Source organism: Scomber japonicus, chromosome 7, assembly GCF_027409825.1.
Source record: "Scomber japonicus isolate fScoJap1 chromosome 7, fScoJap1.pri, whole genome shotgun sequence".
NCBI classification, from domain to species: domain Eukaryota; kingdom Metazoa; phylum Chordata; class Actinopteri; order Scombriformes; family Scombridae; genus Scomber; species Scomber japonicus.
Window position 1 is genome coordinate 11489846 of NC_070584.1, and position 13942 is coordinate 11503787.

Sequence of the window (13942 nt, forward strand, 5' to 3'; positions counted from 1 at the left end):
CAGCAGTGTTGTGTGGGGTGCTGAGAGGTCAGTCACAGTTGAAAGTAGTCAGTCTGTCACCAGGCTGGGGGGCAGAGGCAGCTCACATCTATAATGCATCAAGCTGAGTGTCAGGTAAACTGGAGACAAGGACTAAACAATGGGACCAATAAATACTGGGGATGGATAGATGGACAGATGGATAACATAAATATGTTTATTTAGATTGATATGATCAACACTCATTTGTTAAAATATTGTACACAATACAGATAAATGGAAACGTATTTGCAGAACACACTGACATTAACTGTATCTGGAGCAGTTTTCATTGAGACCTGTTCAGCTGAAACTGTGGACAGCTCACTCTACAGATTCCGTGAAGAAAGACTGCTGTTGAATTTTTTGAAATGCAGTTTTGCTCTACAGATCTGGAACTAATTCCCCAAAAAACTGCATGTCTTCAAATCATGGTTGACTGGAAGACTTTTCAGTTCTCTGTCGCCTTTTATTAAATCAAATCTGTGTTATTCTATTTTAGCTTATTTTTATTTTCCTTAACTATTTTTGACTGTATTTAAATGGTCTTTTATAATGTATTTCTTTTGCTCTTGGTCCTGACTGCTTTTAATGTTTTATGTGAAGCACTTTGCCTTATTCTTGAAATGTGTTATACAACTTGCCTTGCCTTCAATGCTGTGAGCAGCACAAATGAAAGTCCATTCACCTTCTTTGTATTGGGGGTGGAGGCAGAAACCTCAGAGATTATCTATAAAACAACTGCATGGTTAAAATTATACCTTAACTTTTTTTGGTGTATATTTTGGTGAACTAGTCATTTAATGGTGTCTTCTTTAGTGTGGGGTTCATTGATTTCCTAACTTTGTTTATATGTTCTGTTTTTGCATTAAGGCTGGGAATATTATCAAGCAGTTTGTCACTTGTTAAAGTCAGATCCACCCAGTCATACAGTCCTGTATTGTTTTTATGGCTTCACTGTTAAATAAAAATAGTTCTCTTTTTAAGATCACATACCACTACTTAAAAAGGTACATAATTCAGCAGGCTTCAGGCTAGTGAGACACACTTCTTGAAGCTCTTTGTGCTGATGCTGAGTATGAGTTGCATAATGGGTGAAGTGAAAGTTCCTGTAGCAATATAGACATCTACAGTCTGTGTAAAAAACAAGCAAAATGCATATGAGGTGCTTTTCTCTTCACAATATGGAAAGGCATGAAGGGGAAAAAAACAAATAGTGAATAAATGATCTGCTTTGTTAAGCAGGACAGAGTACTATCTGTTTGTGTTTAGGTTCTTAGAGAGTGCATATTGTTCACACATCCTTACATGCCCAGTTCAATACCATCAATCCTCCATTCACCAACAAGAGGAGGAGTACTAGTACTCTCAAAAACAACAAAAATGTGGGTCATTTTTAAAAGCATTTTACTCAAACAAGAGTTGCATTCAGCTGCAACAGCGCTTACTAATAAATTCATACATTATGTATGAGTACATTCAGGAAGGGGACACTGTGAAAGGAGCTGCCTATTATTCAGAAAAATAAAATATGGTATTTTCAGGTACATCACATTCAGAAACATCATCACATTTAAGCCACAGCAGTGACTGTTCACATTAAAGTCCTTAAAAAGTGTCCTACATGCCATAAAAAGCTTTCACCATAACCGTATGAGCTTAAATTAACATCCCATCTTGGGCCTCAGTTCAGTGAGTCAATTAAGGTCCAATCAAATGTGAATTTAAAGTCTGACAAGCAGTGCAGGTCAGTGCTCAGAGAGGACGAGCAACACTTCCACCCTACAGCTGCGCTTTGTCTTTCAGCCGTGTCCATTCACCTGGGTCTGTGTGTCAGAGCAGGGATCAGGCTGATCGTCGTCCCTCGGCAGGAAACCCCAAGTCCTGAGCAGAGTGAAGCGCTCGGCGGGTTTAGTCGAAAAGTAGTCCATCTGTTTCTGAGAGTAGGTACTGACTGGACAGACAATGTTTCTGTAGCTCCAGTCCTGGTGATGCAAATCAGAAAACAGTTTTAATGACACAAAATGGTCAGAAGCATTACTGCAGTAACTAACAAACAGAAATTCAACTTTGATAAAAAATTAGCCAATATACAGTATGTTGTCTTCTACAACTACCTTATTTCTAATACAGTATACACTTTTTTAGGGCTGTAAAATTATCACTGTTTTTGCCAACAAACACATTCCTGTCTTTCTAATTAACTATGATTAATCATATATTTATTTCATGTTGAGAATGTATTTTCTTTGTTTGAGGACTGTATGAGGACTGTATGACGACACCGTTTTTTCGGTTTATTATCATCTCACCACCTACAGTACAGACACACTCAACAGACAACTGAAACCTTCTCAGAGGGGAGTCCAACAAAAACTCCAGTCTATGGGGGTCTCTTATCTAAAGGCCATGTGTCTGGAGGTCTTTGACATTAAAACAGTTTGGATTCCCCAGTCTACATTTATTGTGTGCATGCTACAGCTATTATGACTAACAGTACTGAGGTCCTGTACCTGCCAGTGAAGGTTGAAAGCCTCAAGCAGCTTTATCCTGCCCTCTCTGGAAGGCACACAGTCAGGAGGAACAGGCTGCACCAGCTCAGAGCCCACCGTCATACCTTCAAACACCAGCAGGGCTCTGATGGCAAACCAGCCCCCAAACCTCGGATGCACACACACTCCAAACATCTTCTGCAGGCAGGCAGAGATAAAGACGAGTGAGGAGACAAGAAGGGAAAAGCTGCACTGCAAGTATCTGCCACAACTGATGAAATGAAATAAAACAGCAACCAGCTACATTCCTCAGGAATGAAAATCATTACTTTTTCACCCCAGGGTTGGTCTGTGACATCAGACTTCTGGTAGTAGAAAGCTGCTCCAGACACATGAGCAGCAGTCTGTGCCAAGAACTTTGGCTTCCTGCTGGGCAACAGTTCGTAGTCATACCGCACATCCACCTTCTGTCCTGGAAAACACTGCAGGGAAGAGAGAGGAGGAGGAAATATTTAGGTGCCACAAACCAAACATGAAAATAACAGTTGCAATATCGGTAGCTAGATTGGCAGATATGATAATGTACTTAATACTTAAAATGTAACAACTTTCAGGGAGTTTTCTATTTATAGTTTTTCTGTGTTTATACCATGGTATCATGGTAACACTAGTTTTGCCAGAGACACAGCTGCTGTCTGTCCAGTAGCCTGTTGGTGCTGTCTGTCCAGTAGCCTGTTGGTACATGTTGTATGAAAATAATTAATATTTTCAAAGTATATTTATAAATATGCACCATGGATATTGTTACTTCAAAATGTTCATAGTTTAGTTCATAGTTCCTTCTTTTCTTACTTTGGTTTCATTCTTATTGTTGAAAAATGTTAAATACAGAAGATGTATTTTTGTATTTATACTTGCACTAGTGCAAGTGTGCTTTGCCTGTATTTTCATCAATAAAATGTTTTAGTTTTTATTTACAGAAAAAAAGAATATGTATCATTTAAGGATTTAAGACAGGGACTCAGGGTGAGATAATGATGCAGGATTCGTCATAAGAGAATTTAGAGAACACATTTGCAAGTAATTAAACTACAACAAAACAAGTGAAGGTCATTGCACCTAATGCTATGGCTCCTGACGGTATGGGTGATGCACACTTTACTGTTCCTTTAATACCTCTGAGAAGAGAGAAGTGGGAAAATGTTCAAATGTATGCTTATATGTATTATATTGATACATATCAACATGTACCATATCAATATCATGATATGAAATCCCATTTAGTGTGATAGATTTGATCCATATAGTCCATTCCATCCCTAACCAACCATACAATGTTTACTCTCTTTACTGCACGCACGCACACACCTGTGAGACAGCAGAGGACACACAGTGTTTGACACACTGGTCTATGGGGTCAGACAGTGTCTGGCAGCCTCTCTCCTGCATGAAGGGCAAGAAGGCTTGTTCAAACATGGCAGGAGTGCTGAGTATCACCATAGCCAGGCAGTCATCTGGGTAAGCCAGGTGCAGAGAGGGGGGCAACACTGAGTTGTACCAACCAACCTGTGAACATGTTAAGACAGAGTGTCAAAGAGAGGCACAGAGAGGCACAGAGGCAGTAACAAACAGTTTAGTAGGCATCCCAAACTTCTCAGTTGTAGCTGTGGATGCATTGACCGGCAGCACATTTCACATTTTGTAGTCCTTCTTGGTGTTACGGCACACTAAAAAAAAAGAAAAACAGTACCTTGAGAGGATAGACTTCAAATCCATGTTTAGATATACAGTCTTCTAGCAGTCCTGTTACACTTTCCACATTGTCAATGGAAGCCGCCATGCTTACACGTAAACACAGACCTTTGGATTGTGGGATATGGTGTTCTTTGTTTAGTCCAAACTAACTTATTAAGCAAGACTGCTGCAGTTTCTGCGATGAGTTATTGTGTCTAAACGACCTGCTATACTAGGATATACCATAAAATGTACTGAGGACGTATTCAACTGAACTATTTCTGTAATATTGTGAAGGAAAAGTACGGGTAACTATAAAACTACAACACCCAGACTAATTGTGCGGCTACGTCTTACGTAATCACGTTGCTGTTATGGGCTCCTGGATTTAAAAGTGGATCGCAAGGTTTTCTGTGAGTAGCTTCATTAGCCAGCTAGCACAAACGTATTTACCTCTATTTTCTTTTATCGTGATAAATTCATTTTTTGCTAGAGACAAATTGTAAGCTGTTAGCAAAATAAGACGCCATTCAGTATATTTTTTTTCTGCCAACCAAGACAGTGTTGCTATGAAGGCTGAGAGGGAAAAAAAGTCGTCATAAAACTGCTGCTAACTGATAATAGCTTAGCTTTTTCGCTAATATATGCTAATTAACGTCTACTGTGTCTTGAGGTGTTTAGTGTACAATTCGCTATGTCTCTCTCAGTAAGCATCTACTCTACTGGAGTGTCCTTGAGCAACGTCCTGTGTCGCCTCCAGTTCAGCTCTGTTGTCACTGCTGGAAGCTGGAGAGAGATGCTGTGTGGAAATCAATTGTCAATCATCAATGATCAGACTGCTTTCATATCCTGGCACCTCAGTTACATTTTCATGAGTAGAAGCTGATAAAAGCTTCTCCACAAACTTGCAAATGAATACCCAGACTTTGCTGTAATTTAATCTTCCACCAAGTGTCAGAGATCTTTTAACTAGGTTAACCAGTCAACCGACCTGCCACAAAACATGTCTAAAGTTACTGTATTACTATCCTACAGTGGATTTATGATGTACGGCCACTGTCAGGTCACACAACACCTGCATGAACTATGTGCACCCAGGATCAAGAATTAACACTGATGAGATGATAGTGATTACTCAATGCTTTCCTCTCTAGTTCAACTCAGACATGAACTGGGACAACCAGCTGAGCTCTATCCTCTCAGTAGCAGATGGCAGCGTGGCTAAAATGAGGGTGAGTAGATTCAAATAGCCTGCTCTTCCTTTATACGTCTTGTACATAAACTATACACATTACTCAGTGAGTGTCCCTACCTTAAAGGAAATCCTGGTATTTTTCAACCTGGAGCCTATATTCCCATCAGCTTTGATGAAAGTGACAAATGGGGCCAAACATTGCTCAATACAGGACAAATTCCTGAAGTTTTTGTCTACATTAGTCTCTTAGACCTAAAATGATGGGAAAATATCCAAATCCAGGTTTACATCAGTGCAAGTAGTACATTGTCATTATTGGAGCTATCTGTAGATGGCAGTAATGCTCCACAAAAAAACAGGGAAATTCAGTCCAGGTTAAAGAGGCATATTGATAGTGAGAATTTGGAAATACCCTTTGAATCTCAAAGTCTTTTATGTGCCCACAGGAGAGACTGACCTCACCAGGGAAATTCTCCAAAGGAGGAGAAGGTGGGTGAATCACTTTATATTTCTCTGTTTGAGTAAAAAGGGGAAATTACTAATTACTTATTACACTGGCAGACGTCACAGCAAAATGCAGCTCATGACAGGAGTGACATTGGTTTGCATGACTTTCATTTGATTTTAGACTTTGGTGAACACTTCCCCTCCCCCCTCACATGCCTCTTCCTCTCCAGATTTGTTTGCAATTCGGGAGAGGGTTCATGATTCAGATTTAGACCCTCCTGCTCTGCCTCCTCGAGCTCCCCTTCACCGGCAGCTTTCCCCATCTCTCAGTCCTGGTGTGCAGTGGACAGACCTTGCTACTATCCAGTCGCAACTCCAGATACAGAGCCAGGTGTGTGATTGTTTGTTTAGCAGTGAGAAGAAACAGTTGGCGCGTTTATCTGATTCATTACATTGTTGTTATTTTAGAAGTGGAAAAAAAAATGTCACCCTCTAATGTTTTTTCAAGGCGATTGAGTCTCTCACCCGGAAACTCCATGACACAGAAAGGGAGAAACAGTCTCAACAGTGTCACATCCAGACGCTGCAAGGTAACCTGCTGCACCATCATTTCTAAACTCAGTTCATACTGGGTTACATTATCCTCACACAAATACAGCACCAGACAGTACAAAACTTTATGTCTGTATTTTGTTCACTTTATTGTGTTATTGTACTTACCATGTTTTTTGTGTTTGGTACTGTATAATATTTTGTGTTCTGTGTACTATTTGTTTTTGTATTTGTTACTAATTGTTTATTTGTTTGTAGGACAACAGATGGAAATTAGCTTCTGGCTAAAACTAGTACAATCATCTTTTTATTTCTTGTAAATGATTAATGGCCATGCACAACACTTCTTTTATAAACTAAACTAAACTATAAGGCCTTTCAGAACCAGAGTTACAAGGTGCTTCACAAAATATAATACCATGAAATACAAGTAACTACAAGATGTAAAACAGAGAAGTAAAAAGAACAAAAGAAAGACTTAACAAGAAAATTTAAACTAGGAGAATTAAAACATAATATAAAAGAACACCATTATAACTTTTGAATAGACATTATTAAACTATAATAAAAATACCAGCCTGCACAGGTGGGTTTATAAAAGCTTTTTAAACTGAGGCACTGACTCCACTGATCTCATACTGAGGGGGAGTATTTTCGACATCATTATAAAATAGCATGATTCTCCTTTTGTTTAAAGCCTGGTCTGAACTTTTAGCAACATTTTGATTCTTTGATCTGAGAGGTATCAGTGCAGAATAAGGGGTTAATAGCTCTGAAATATAAAGTGGAGCCAGACGATATAAGGATTTAAAGGTAATCAATACAATCTTAAATTGAATTCTATACCAAATTGAGAGCCTGTGTAGTCAGTCAGGACGGGAGTGGAGTGAGAAGCAGTTGCGTTCTTCAACTTCAAACAGATGAGCAACTTGATGCCTCACTTGGCTTTTTTTCCAATTCTTTTCACTCTTTAATTCAATATATTATGGTTTGCATGTAAAACAGCACATTGCATTCACCACAGTAACAATTAATCTTAAATACAAATGTGCACAATATTTTCCGCAGTCACAGTGGAGCTCTTAATTAATTATTTGTACTGATTAATAAACAGAAATCTTTTGATTATGATTTAGTCATATTTGTTTAGCATGTTGAGTAATTAAGAACACTTTTAGTTATTTGTTTGGTAAAACAGGAAATTCAAAGTAAAATATTGTTCTGTTAACACAACTTGTGAATGTCTTATGAATGCTGTTATTTCATTATCGTTGTTTTGCTCTCTCTGGAAATGATTGGTTAATTACATTGCTTTGAACTGCAGGTCAGCAGCCTGTATGAGGAAATTCATTCTCTTAACATACCCGTATGACTAAAATTCAGTTGGTTTGAGACAGCGAGAGATAACATCAATTTCAGTTACTTTTTGATTTTTTGCACAGTCCTGTTGCTTGCAGTGCATCCATTTTTTTGACTCCTGTGCCAGTCCTGCTCTGCTAATAATATCTCCTATAACAAACTTGTGTATCCTACAATAGAATAAATAACTGGTGACAGAATTCTCTTCATCCTACTGTTTGGTTGTCTTAGTCAGTCAATGAAGCAAAGAGACAACTTAAAACAAACGTTTGCTCATTGCTCTTTAACACAATGCAACCTCTTGTTGTAACTTGTTTTTCACTGTAGCATCAATTGTGTCGTGGTTGAAATGCTTTGCGGTGTATATACAGTATTAGTCACTCTCTCTCATTCAAATAAATGAGAAACTGTGTCCAAAGTTCTTACTGATACTGTATATAAATATTTGATTAGTTCAATGACAGTAAACAAACAAATTCCCCATCAAGAGATTCTGGCAGACTATTCCAGCCTCTGCTTGGCATTACATAAAAACATACATTTCTGTCTAAATGGCACACATGGGCATTGCTTTATGGCTCAAAACAGGAAATATGCCTCCATTTTTAGTCTTCATTAAATAAACTCTGGTGTGTTTCCACTCTGATAACTTCATAGTTTCAGCTTCACATCAGCTTTTCTCGAGGGAAAGATTGAAGAGTGGAGCCAGTAGCAGAATCCTCCCTGGAACAGGAAGCTAGAGGATTTACAGGAAATGTGGTCTCAATTTTGTGAACCATCAGCACAAACAGTACCACTAGCAACAGATACTGTAGGTGTTACCAAGTTTCCTGGCCATGGTCTCATTTATGTACATTAATTATGCCAAAATGTATACTTTTTTCCATCCTTGAGCTACTGTGGTTTGGATTGTGCTTCATCTGCCAAATGACTAAATGTAAGTGTATTGTGTAATTATATATTGATTTATGCGGCTGCACTTTTGTCTGAAGTTGAGATCCCACATGATCTTTCTCTCCTGTTCTTTCCCTACTCACTGCCCACCCCTCTGTCTGATAAAGCAAAATATACTCATGTATAATTAAAGACATTAATAAATTATTCAGATGTATCCACAAGGCTTGTTAAGGAGAGAAATTCCCGTCCTCATAGTGACCTCTCTTCTTTTCCAGAGGAGGTTCACAGGTTGCGTGAAGAGATGAGGGAAAGGGAAAGAGAGCGGGATGAATCTACGAGGGGACAAAGTCCAGGAGCAGAGAGAAGGATGGAGCAGTGGAGGAGAGAGGTTGGGCGTGAGCTGAGCAGTCTGCGGGGACACATTACCAGAGCCACGTCGCTAGGCAACCTGGAGGAGAGGTGCTTTAGGGGTGGAGCTGGGGGGCATAACTGCAGACTAAAGTGACAATAGGTCCAGCTCGTGATTGACATAGAAATGTCTGAGGTAGAATTAAAAACAAAAAAGTGTGGTTTGACATTTTGCAGAGGACAGGTGTGAAATAAAAGAAACCACAAAAGTTTTTATCTCCACTTTTCTTTTCATAGTTTCAGCTCAAAGCTGCGGCGAGAGGAGCTGGAGCACCTGCGGAGAGAGTTGGACCAGCTGAAAGCACAGCTAAGTGAGTCGCACACGCACATAATACCCACATATTGATTCAGCGGGACTGCACATGTCCAAAGCCTGGTGCTGGCCTGTAAAGTGAAGGCAAGCGCAGTCTTGCTGACAACATCTGCTCCCTCTTTGCCCCATAACAGGGAGACAGGAGGAGGACGTGTTCCTCCAGCAGGCAGAGGCCAGAGAGACAAGGAGACAGTACGAACGCAGCTGCAAGGTAAACACAATGTCCCGCGCAGGTTGTGTTTGCTAGTGGATGTGTGCTTTGTTTTTTTTCAGATCCTTAACCTTTCCTTTTGTGTGCTTTGCTCAGACGTTGGAGGAGCTGACAGACAGTTACAGAGCACACAGTACTGATCTGGCAAGGACCGTCTCTCAATATTCACAAACACAGCAAGAGGTTCGCCAGATCAGGTACATGTGTGAGCGCGTATAGATATGTGTATATCTGGAGTTTTGTGTCTTAAGCCTTTGAATTATAGTGGATGTTACAATTAACCTCTTGCAACAGAGCAACTGTGTCAGAACTGAAGGAGGAGGTCAGGACTCTGATTCTACGAGGTGAACCAACATCTTTACCTTTACTGTCGGCACATACATCAGGCAAGTCACTATCCTTCAGTTCCTCTTACACATATGCACATGCACAGTTTCATTACTATTTAACTAGTCTTTGTTTTCCCATTTGATTCAGGTGCATCACCTCTCCCACTCCCTCGCAGCCATAGAAGAGGGGTCAAAGCAGAAGAGGCAGAGCAGGACTCTGACTCTGAAGACTTTAGCCCAACACCAAGTCTGGCAGATGTCAGCTCAGATGATCTGTCATGGCTGGAGGACAAAGAGTCAAGTGAGCACAAATGTTTTCTTGGAGAAAAGATTAGCACAAGCATGGTGGTGTGATGCACCCCCAGATACAGCGTGTAGTACAACATGCTGAGTCATCAATGACACATATTTCAATTATATCATTTTCACAAGCCTTCTGTCCAGCTCCATGTACTCCACCACCAACACGCTCTGACAATTGGATCACACAGGAATGATATGCAGGGCACCAGATGGGCAAGCACTGATGACGGTTATAGCAAGATTGGACATGTATTTCCCCTTCGTTCCCTCCCACACACATTTGGCTCAACCTCCACTCTGATTCACTCCCAGTAGATTTGACTCACTACAGAGAGCACTCCTCTGTATTTACGATTTCAATAAATAGTTTGTTAACGGAACAGTTTGACATTTTGGGAAATTCTCTCATTTGTATTCTTGCTGGGAGGTAGATGAGACAATCAGTGATATGCTCATATCTGTCTTGGAATCTCAGATGGTTGCCTGGCAACATCATGGCGACGACAAAGATGCAAAGAAGTTACTGCAACCAAGAAAAAGTGTAGCACATAAAAACCACATCATATACGTTTTTGCACTTTTCTTAGCTTTAGAGGTGCTGTTGTGCAAATTTTTACCTTCTGACAGGCTAGCTGTTTCCATGTTTCCTCTCTTTGCGTCAAGCTATGCCAACCAGCTGCTGACTGCTGCTTAATATGTACTGTACAGACATAAGAGTAGGACTAATCCTCACAGTTAAGACAAAGAGACTAAACAGACTTCCTAAAATTCCAAACTATTCCTTTAGATATACCAAAAGTGAGGAATGTAATGTGCAGATGTGCAGCACCATTGTGAGCAGGTTTGTAATCCTACTGTGTTCCTCTGCCTGCAAATTAAGCAGTAAAGATCTCATTTCCTCTCAGACAGTCTCTGCAAAGCTTATCGTTCCTTGCAAAATTTGGTTGTGTGTTTTTGTGTGTGTGTGTGTGTGTGTGTGTGTGCGCGCATGCTCACCCCCAAGATTTACTGTAACACAGTTGATGTTCCCGGAAGAGATTACAATCTCAGCTCTAAATGTTTCCCAGAGTGTTTTTAGGCCCATGAAGCCACACTAATTTGACGATAGTTTCCACACGCACACATACATTCATACCACTTCACAGTTGTTATGGGAAAACATTTGAATGTCTTCCAACCTAATCTCACATACTAATACAACAAAAATGCAGCCAATCACTCACACACACAAATTAACTGCCCCTTCTCCGCTCTTCACCTCTGCCAGCTCTTCATCAGAAGCCTCGAGTACGTCTGAGTGTTCAGTCCAGACGGAGCGACTTTGCTGGTCCGGGAACTGATCCAGAGGAGGAGGAGGAGGAGGATGATGATCTCCTAGATGAGGATTTGAACCCAGATTTAGGATCTGACCTGAGTCTTAATGACCTCTGATCTTTTTATAAGGTGAAGTTTTGTCATTTGAATTTGGAAGGAGTAACTAACATTTCTTTCTCCTTCTACAATACACTACCTGAGATGTATTAATTACAGTATAATAATTATTAATACTGGAATGTATTATTTTAGTTTGATTTGATCAGTGCAGTTTAGAGTTACAGTCCTGCTGTTAAAACTAAAAGAAATATTCTGGGGAACACAAGCAGCCACATGACTTATTTCCTACGTGGTCCCAAGAGAAGGGGAAAGGAAACAAAGAATGACATTAGTAGCAGGCTTTGGCTCATAAAATAACAAGTAATTAAGTCTTCCTGGTTGATATCATTACTGTTGCTTGCAAGATCTGCAGATATAATGTGTGATACTGTATATGATTGAAAGCAGCAGGGAAATTCTCCCAGCGTGGGAAAGTCTCAAATGTTATTTGGGAGAATACCAGAAGTGTTAGAGACAGACTGCACAGTGTTGGACTATCAGGTTAATAACTTTTTAATTGACTTTTAATCACTTGTCTATTCATTGTTTAAACTCCCTGGACCTGTGTAAAGCACCCAACCTTCTCCTACCACACTGCGGGAAAAAAAAAAAAAACACTAAAATATTCAGCAAATAAAACTGGTCTCTTAGTTAGAGACACCATTCATCAAAGCATTGTTTTCCCCCTCAGTCACATTAGTGTTATCTACTAGAGGTCGAGATCTCTTAGGACGATTCAAACTGTTGAAAACTGTGATAGCGGCAAATTTCCTTTAAATAATCAGCCGTAACTGTCTCCACATGTACAGCACGATAGGATCCTGGGAACAAACTGAGGAGACAGGCAGCTGTTTAAAGAACTCTTATGCTTATTAAGAGTACAACTCTTTTTTATGATGGCAGGGCTTTGTACCAGCAAAGTAGCATTTCTGCAAACCACTCACAGGTTCTCACTGAAAGCTTGACTTGGCCTGAAGCTTTAACCACTAAATTCTGAAAGTCCATCCCGCCAGGGTATAATGCTTTAATTGTTGCCACACCCTTCTGCGTTGCGCACCACTGACAATAAATTATGGGTCCAACCAGAGTTAAAGGCAAAAGCACTGTGATTGGCCAACTATACCACAAGCTTTAGTTTTAGGCACAAGATTAAAGTAGTTATGTTTAACTTTGTTATGATTAGAAATTGTTGCAGTTAGGTAAAGGTTTGCTGTAGTTAAGGGTTGGAAAAGGATCTGGCAGGATTTCAGCTGTGCTCATAACTACAGTGGGACCTGTAAGAAGACACCACTGATCATGATGCTCTGCAGAGTGCAACACTGATTTAAAAAAAAACAACTAAAAAGTCATACCCACAGTATGATTATATAGCTTTAAGTTGGTGAAATTATTAGTTATATAACAAACAAATTGCACTTTAATACACTTTTATCACTGTTGTTAAAGTTCACAGTACATAGGTCATTGTACGATATGAAATGCTACACTGTTCAGTGTAGCAGAGAAATGGATATTTAATGGGGTTTTCTTCCTGATGCACTCTTCAATGCATTAGGAATCTGATGAGGGATGGTTCTTGTTTCCTGGCATTGCAGTTGAAGTGAGGGTAAAGAGGAATCAAAAAGCCATTAACAAAGTCGAGGCACCTACACACACTCCAGCTGCTCTGAGATCTCCATACACACAGTGCACAACACAAGACAGTCAGTAGTCCCTTTATGCTGTCATGTCTGACATGAGTCACTCTGTGCCAGGCTTGGTGTCAAGCTGTTAAATATTTCAGCATCCAGACACCCCCGCCCCACCCTCCCACTCCCCATCGAGGATCCCAGACCGCAGTGCAGAGCCACGGGGGAGCTAATGGGTAGGTTAGGTGTGCAGTAGGGTGTAAATGTTGAGGTGACTACAGAGAACTGGCAAAAGTCAGAAAGAAAAGACCCTCTAGAAAGTATTAAATGGCACATTAGTACACTACAGTACCTCTTCTAACATGCGTTCTTTGTGTTAATATTGTGCTTGAAGAGACCGAGAGAAAGAAGGCTCATCTGTTTGTTATTGTAGCCAGATAACGGCGGATGAATCAGACCTTTCTACTGCAGTTTTAATGCATTTGCCAAGAATTGTACAGTGGTGCTGCAGTAAAGCAGCACACTGATTCATTTGGATGTCTGTAAATTAAATGTTTAGTGTTTTGTCTCAACAATAAAAGTTTGTGTTAAAGTTGCAAGAGGAGCTTTACTTTCTGTGGTTCCCTTCATCAATCAGCGATGT

At 40.1% G+C, this 13942-nt stretch overlaps 2 protein-coding genes across 2 annotated transcripts; one reads left to right on the forward strand and one right to left on the reverse strand.

Moving 5' to 3' along the window:
- Positions 1 to 1411: 1411 nt before the first annotated feature.
- Positions 1412 to 4369, reverse strand: mmachc (metabolism of cobalamin associated C). The gene is made up of 5 exons (XM_053321653.1): positions 4261 to 4369; positions 3879 to 4076; positions 2840 to 2992; positions 2532 to 2708; positions 1412 to 2003 (listed from the first exon to the last, which is right to left on the reverse strand). Exons 1-5 carry the CDS (start codon positions 4348 to 4350, stop codon positions 1821 to 1823), a joined length of 801 nt encoding a protein of 266 aa, XP_053177628.1. The 5' UTR covers positions 4351 to 4369; the 3' UTR covers positions 1412 to 1820.
- Positions 4370 to 5404: 1035 nt separating this feature from the next.
- LOC128361266 (cingulin-like protein 1) lies at positions 5405 to 13903 on the forward strand. Its single transcript, XM_053321651.1, has 11 exons — positions 5405 to 5476; positions 5886 to 5928; positions 6117 to 6277; positions 6395 to 6476; positions 8970 to 9153; positions 9340 to 9413; positions 9550 to 9626; positions 9723 to 9823; positions 9921 to 10012; positions 10104 to 10256; positions 11526 to 13903. Exons 1-11 carry the CDS (start codon positions 5411 to 5413, stop codon positions 11687 to 11689), a joined length of 1197 nt encoding a protein of 398 aa, XP_053177626.1. The 5' UTR covers positions 5405 to 5410; the 3' UTR covers positions 11690 to 13903.
- The last annotated feature ends 39 nt before the right edge of the window (positions 13904 to 13942 follow it).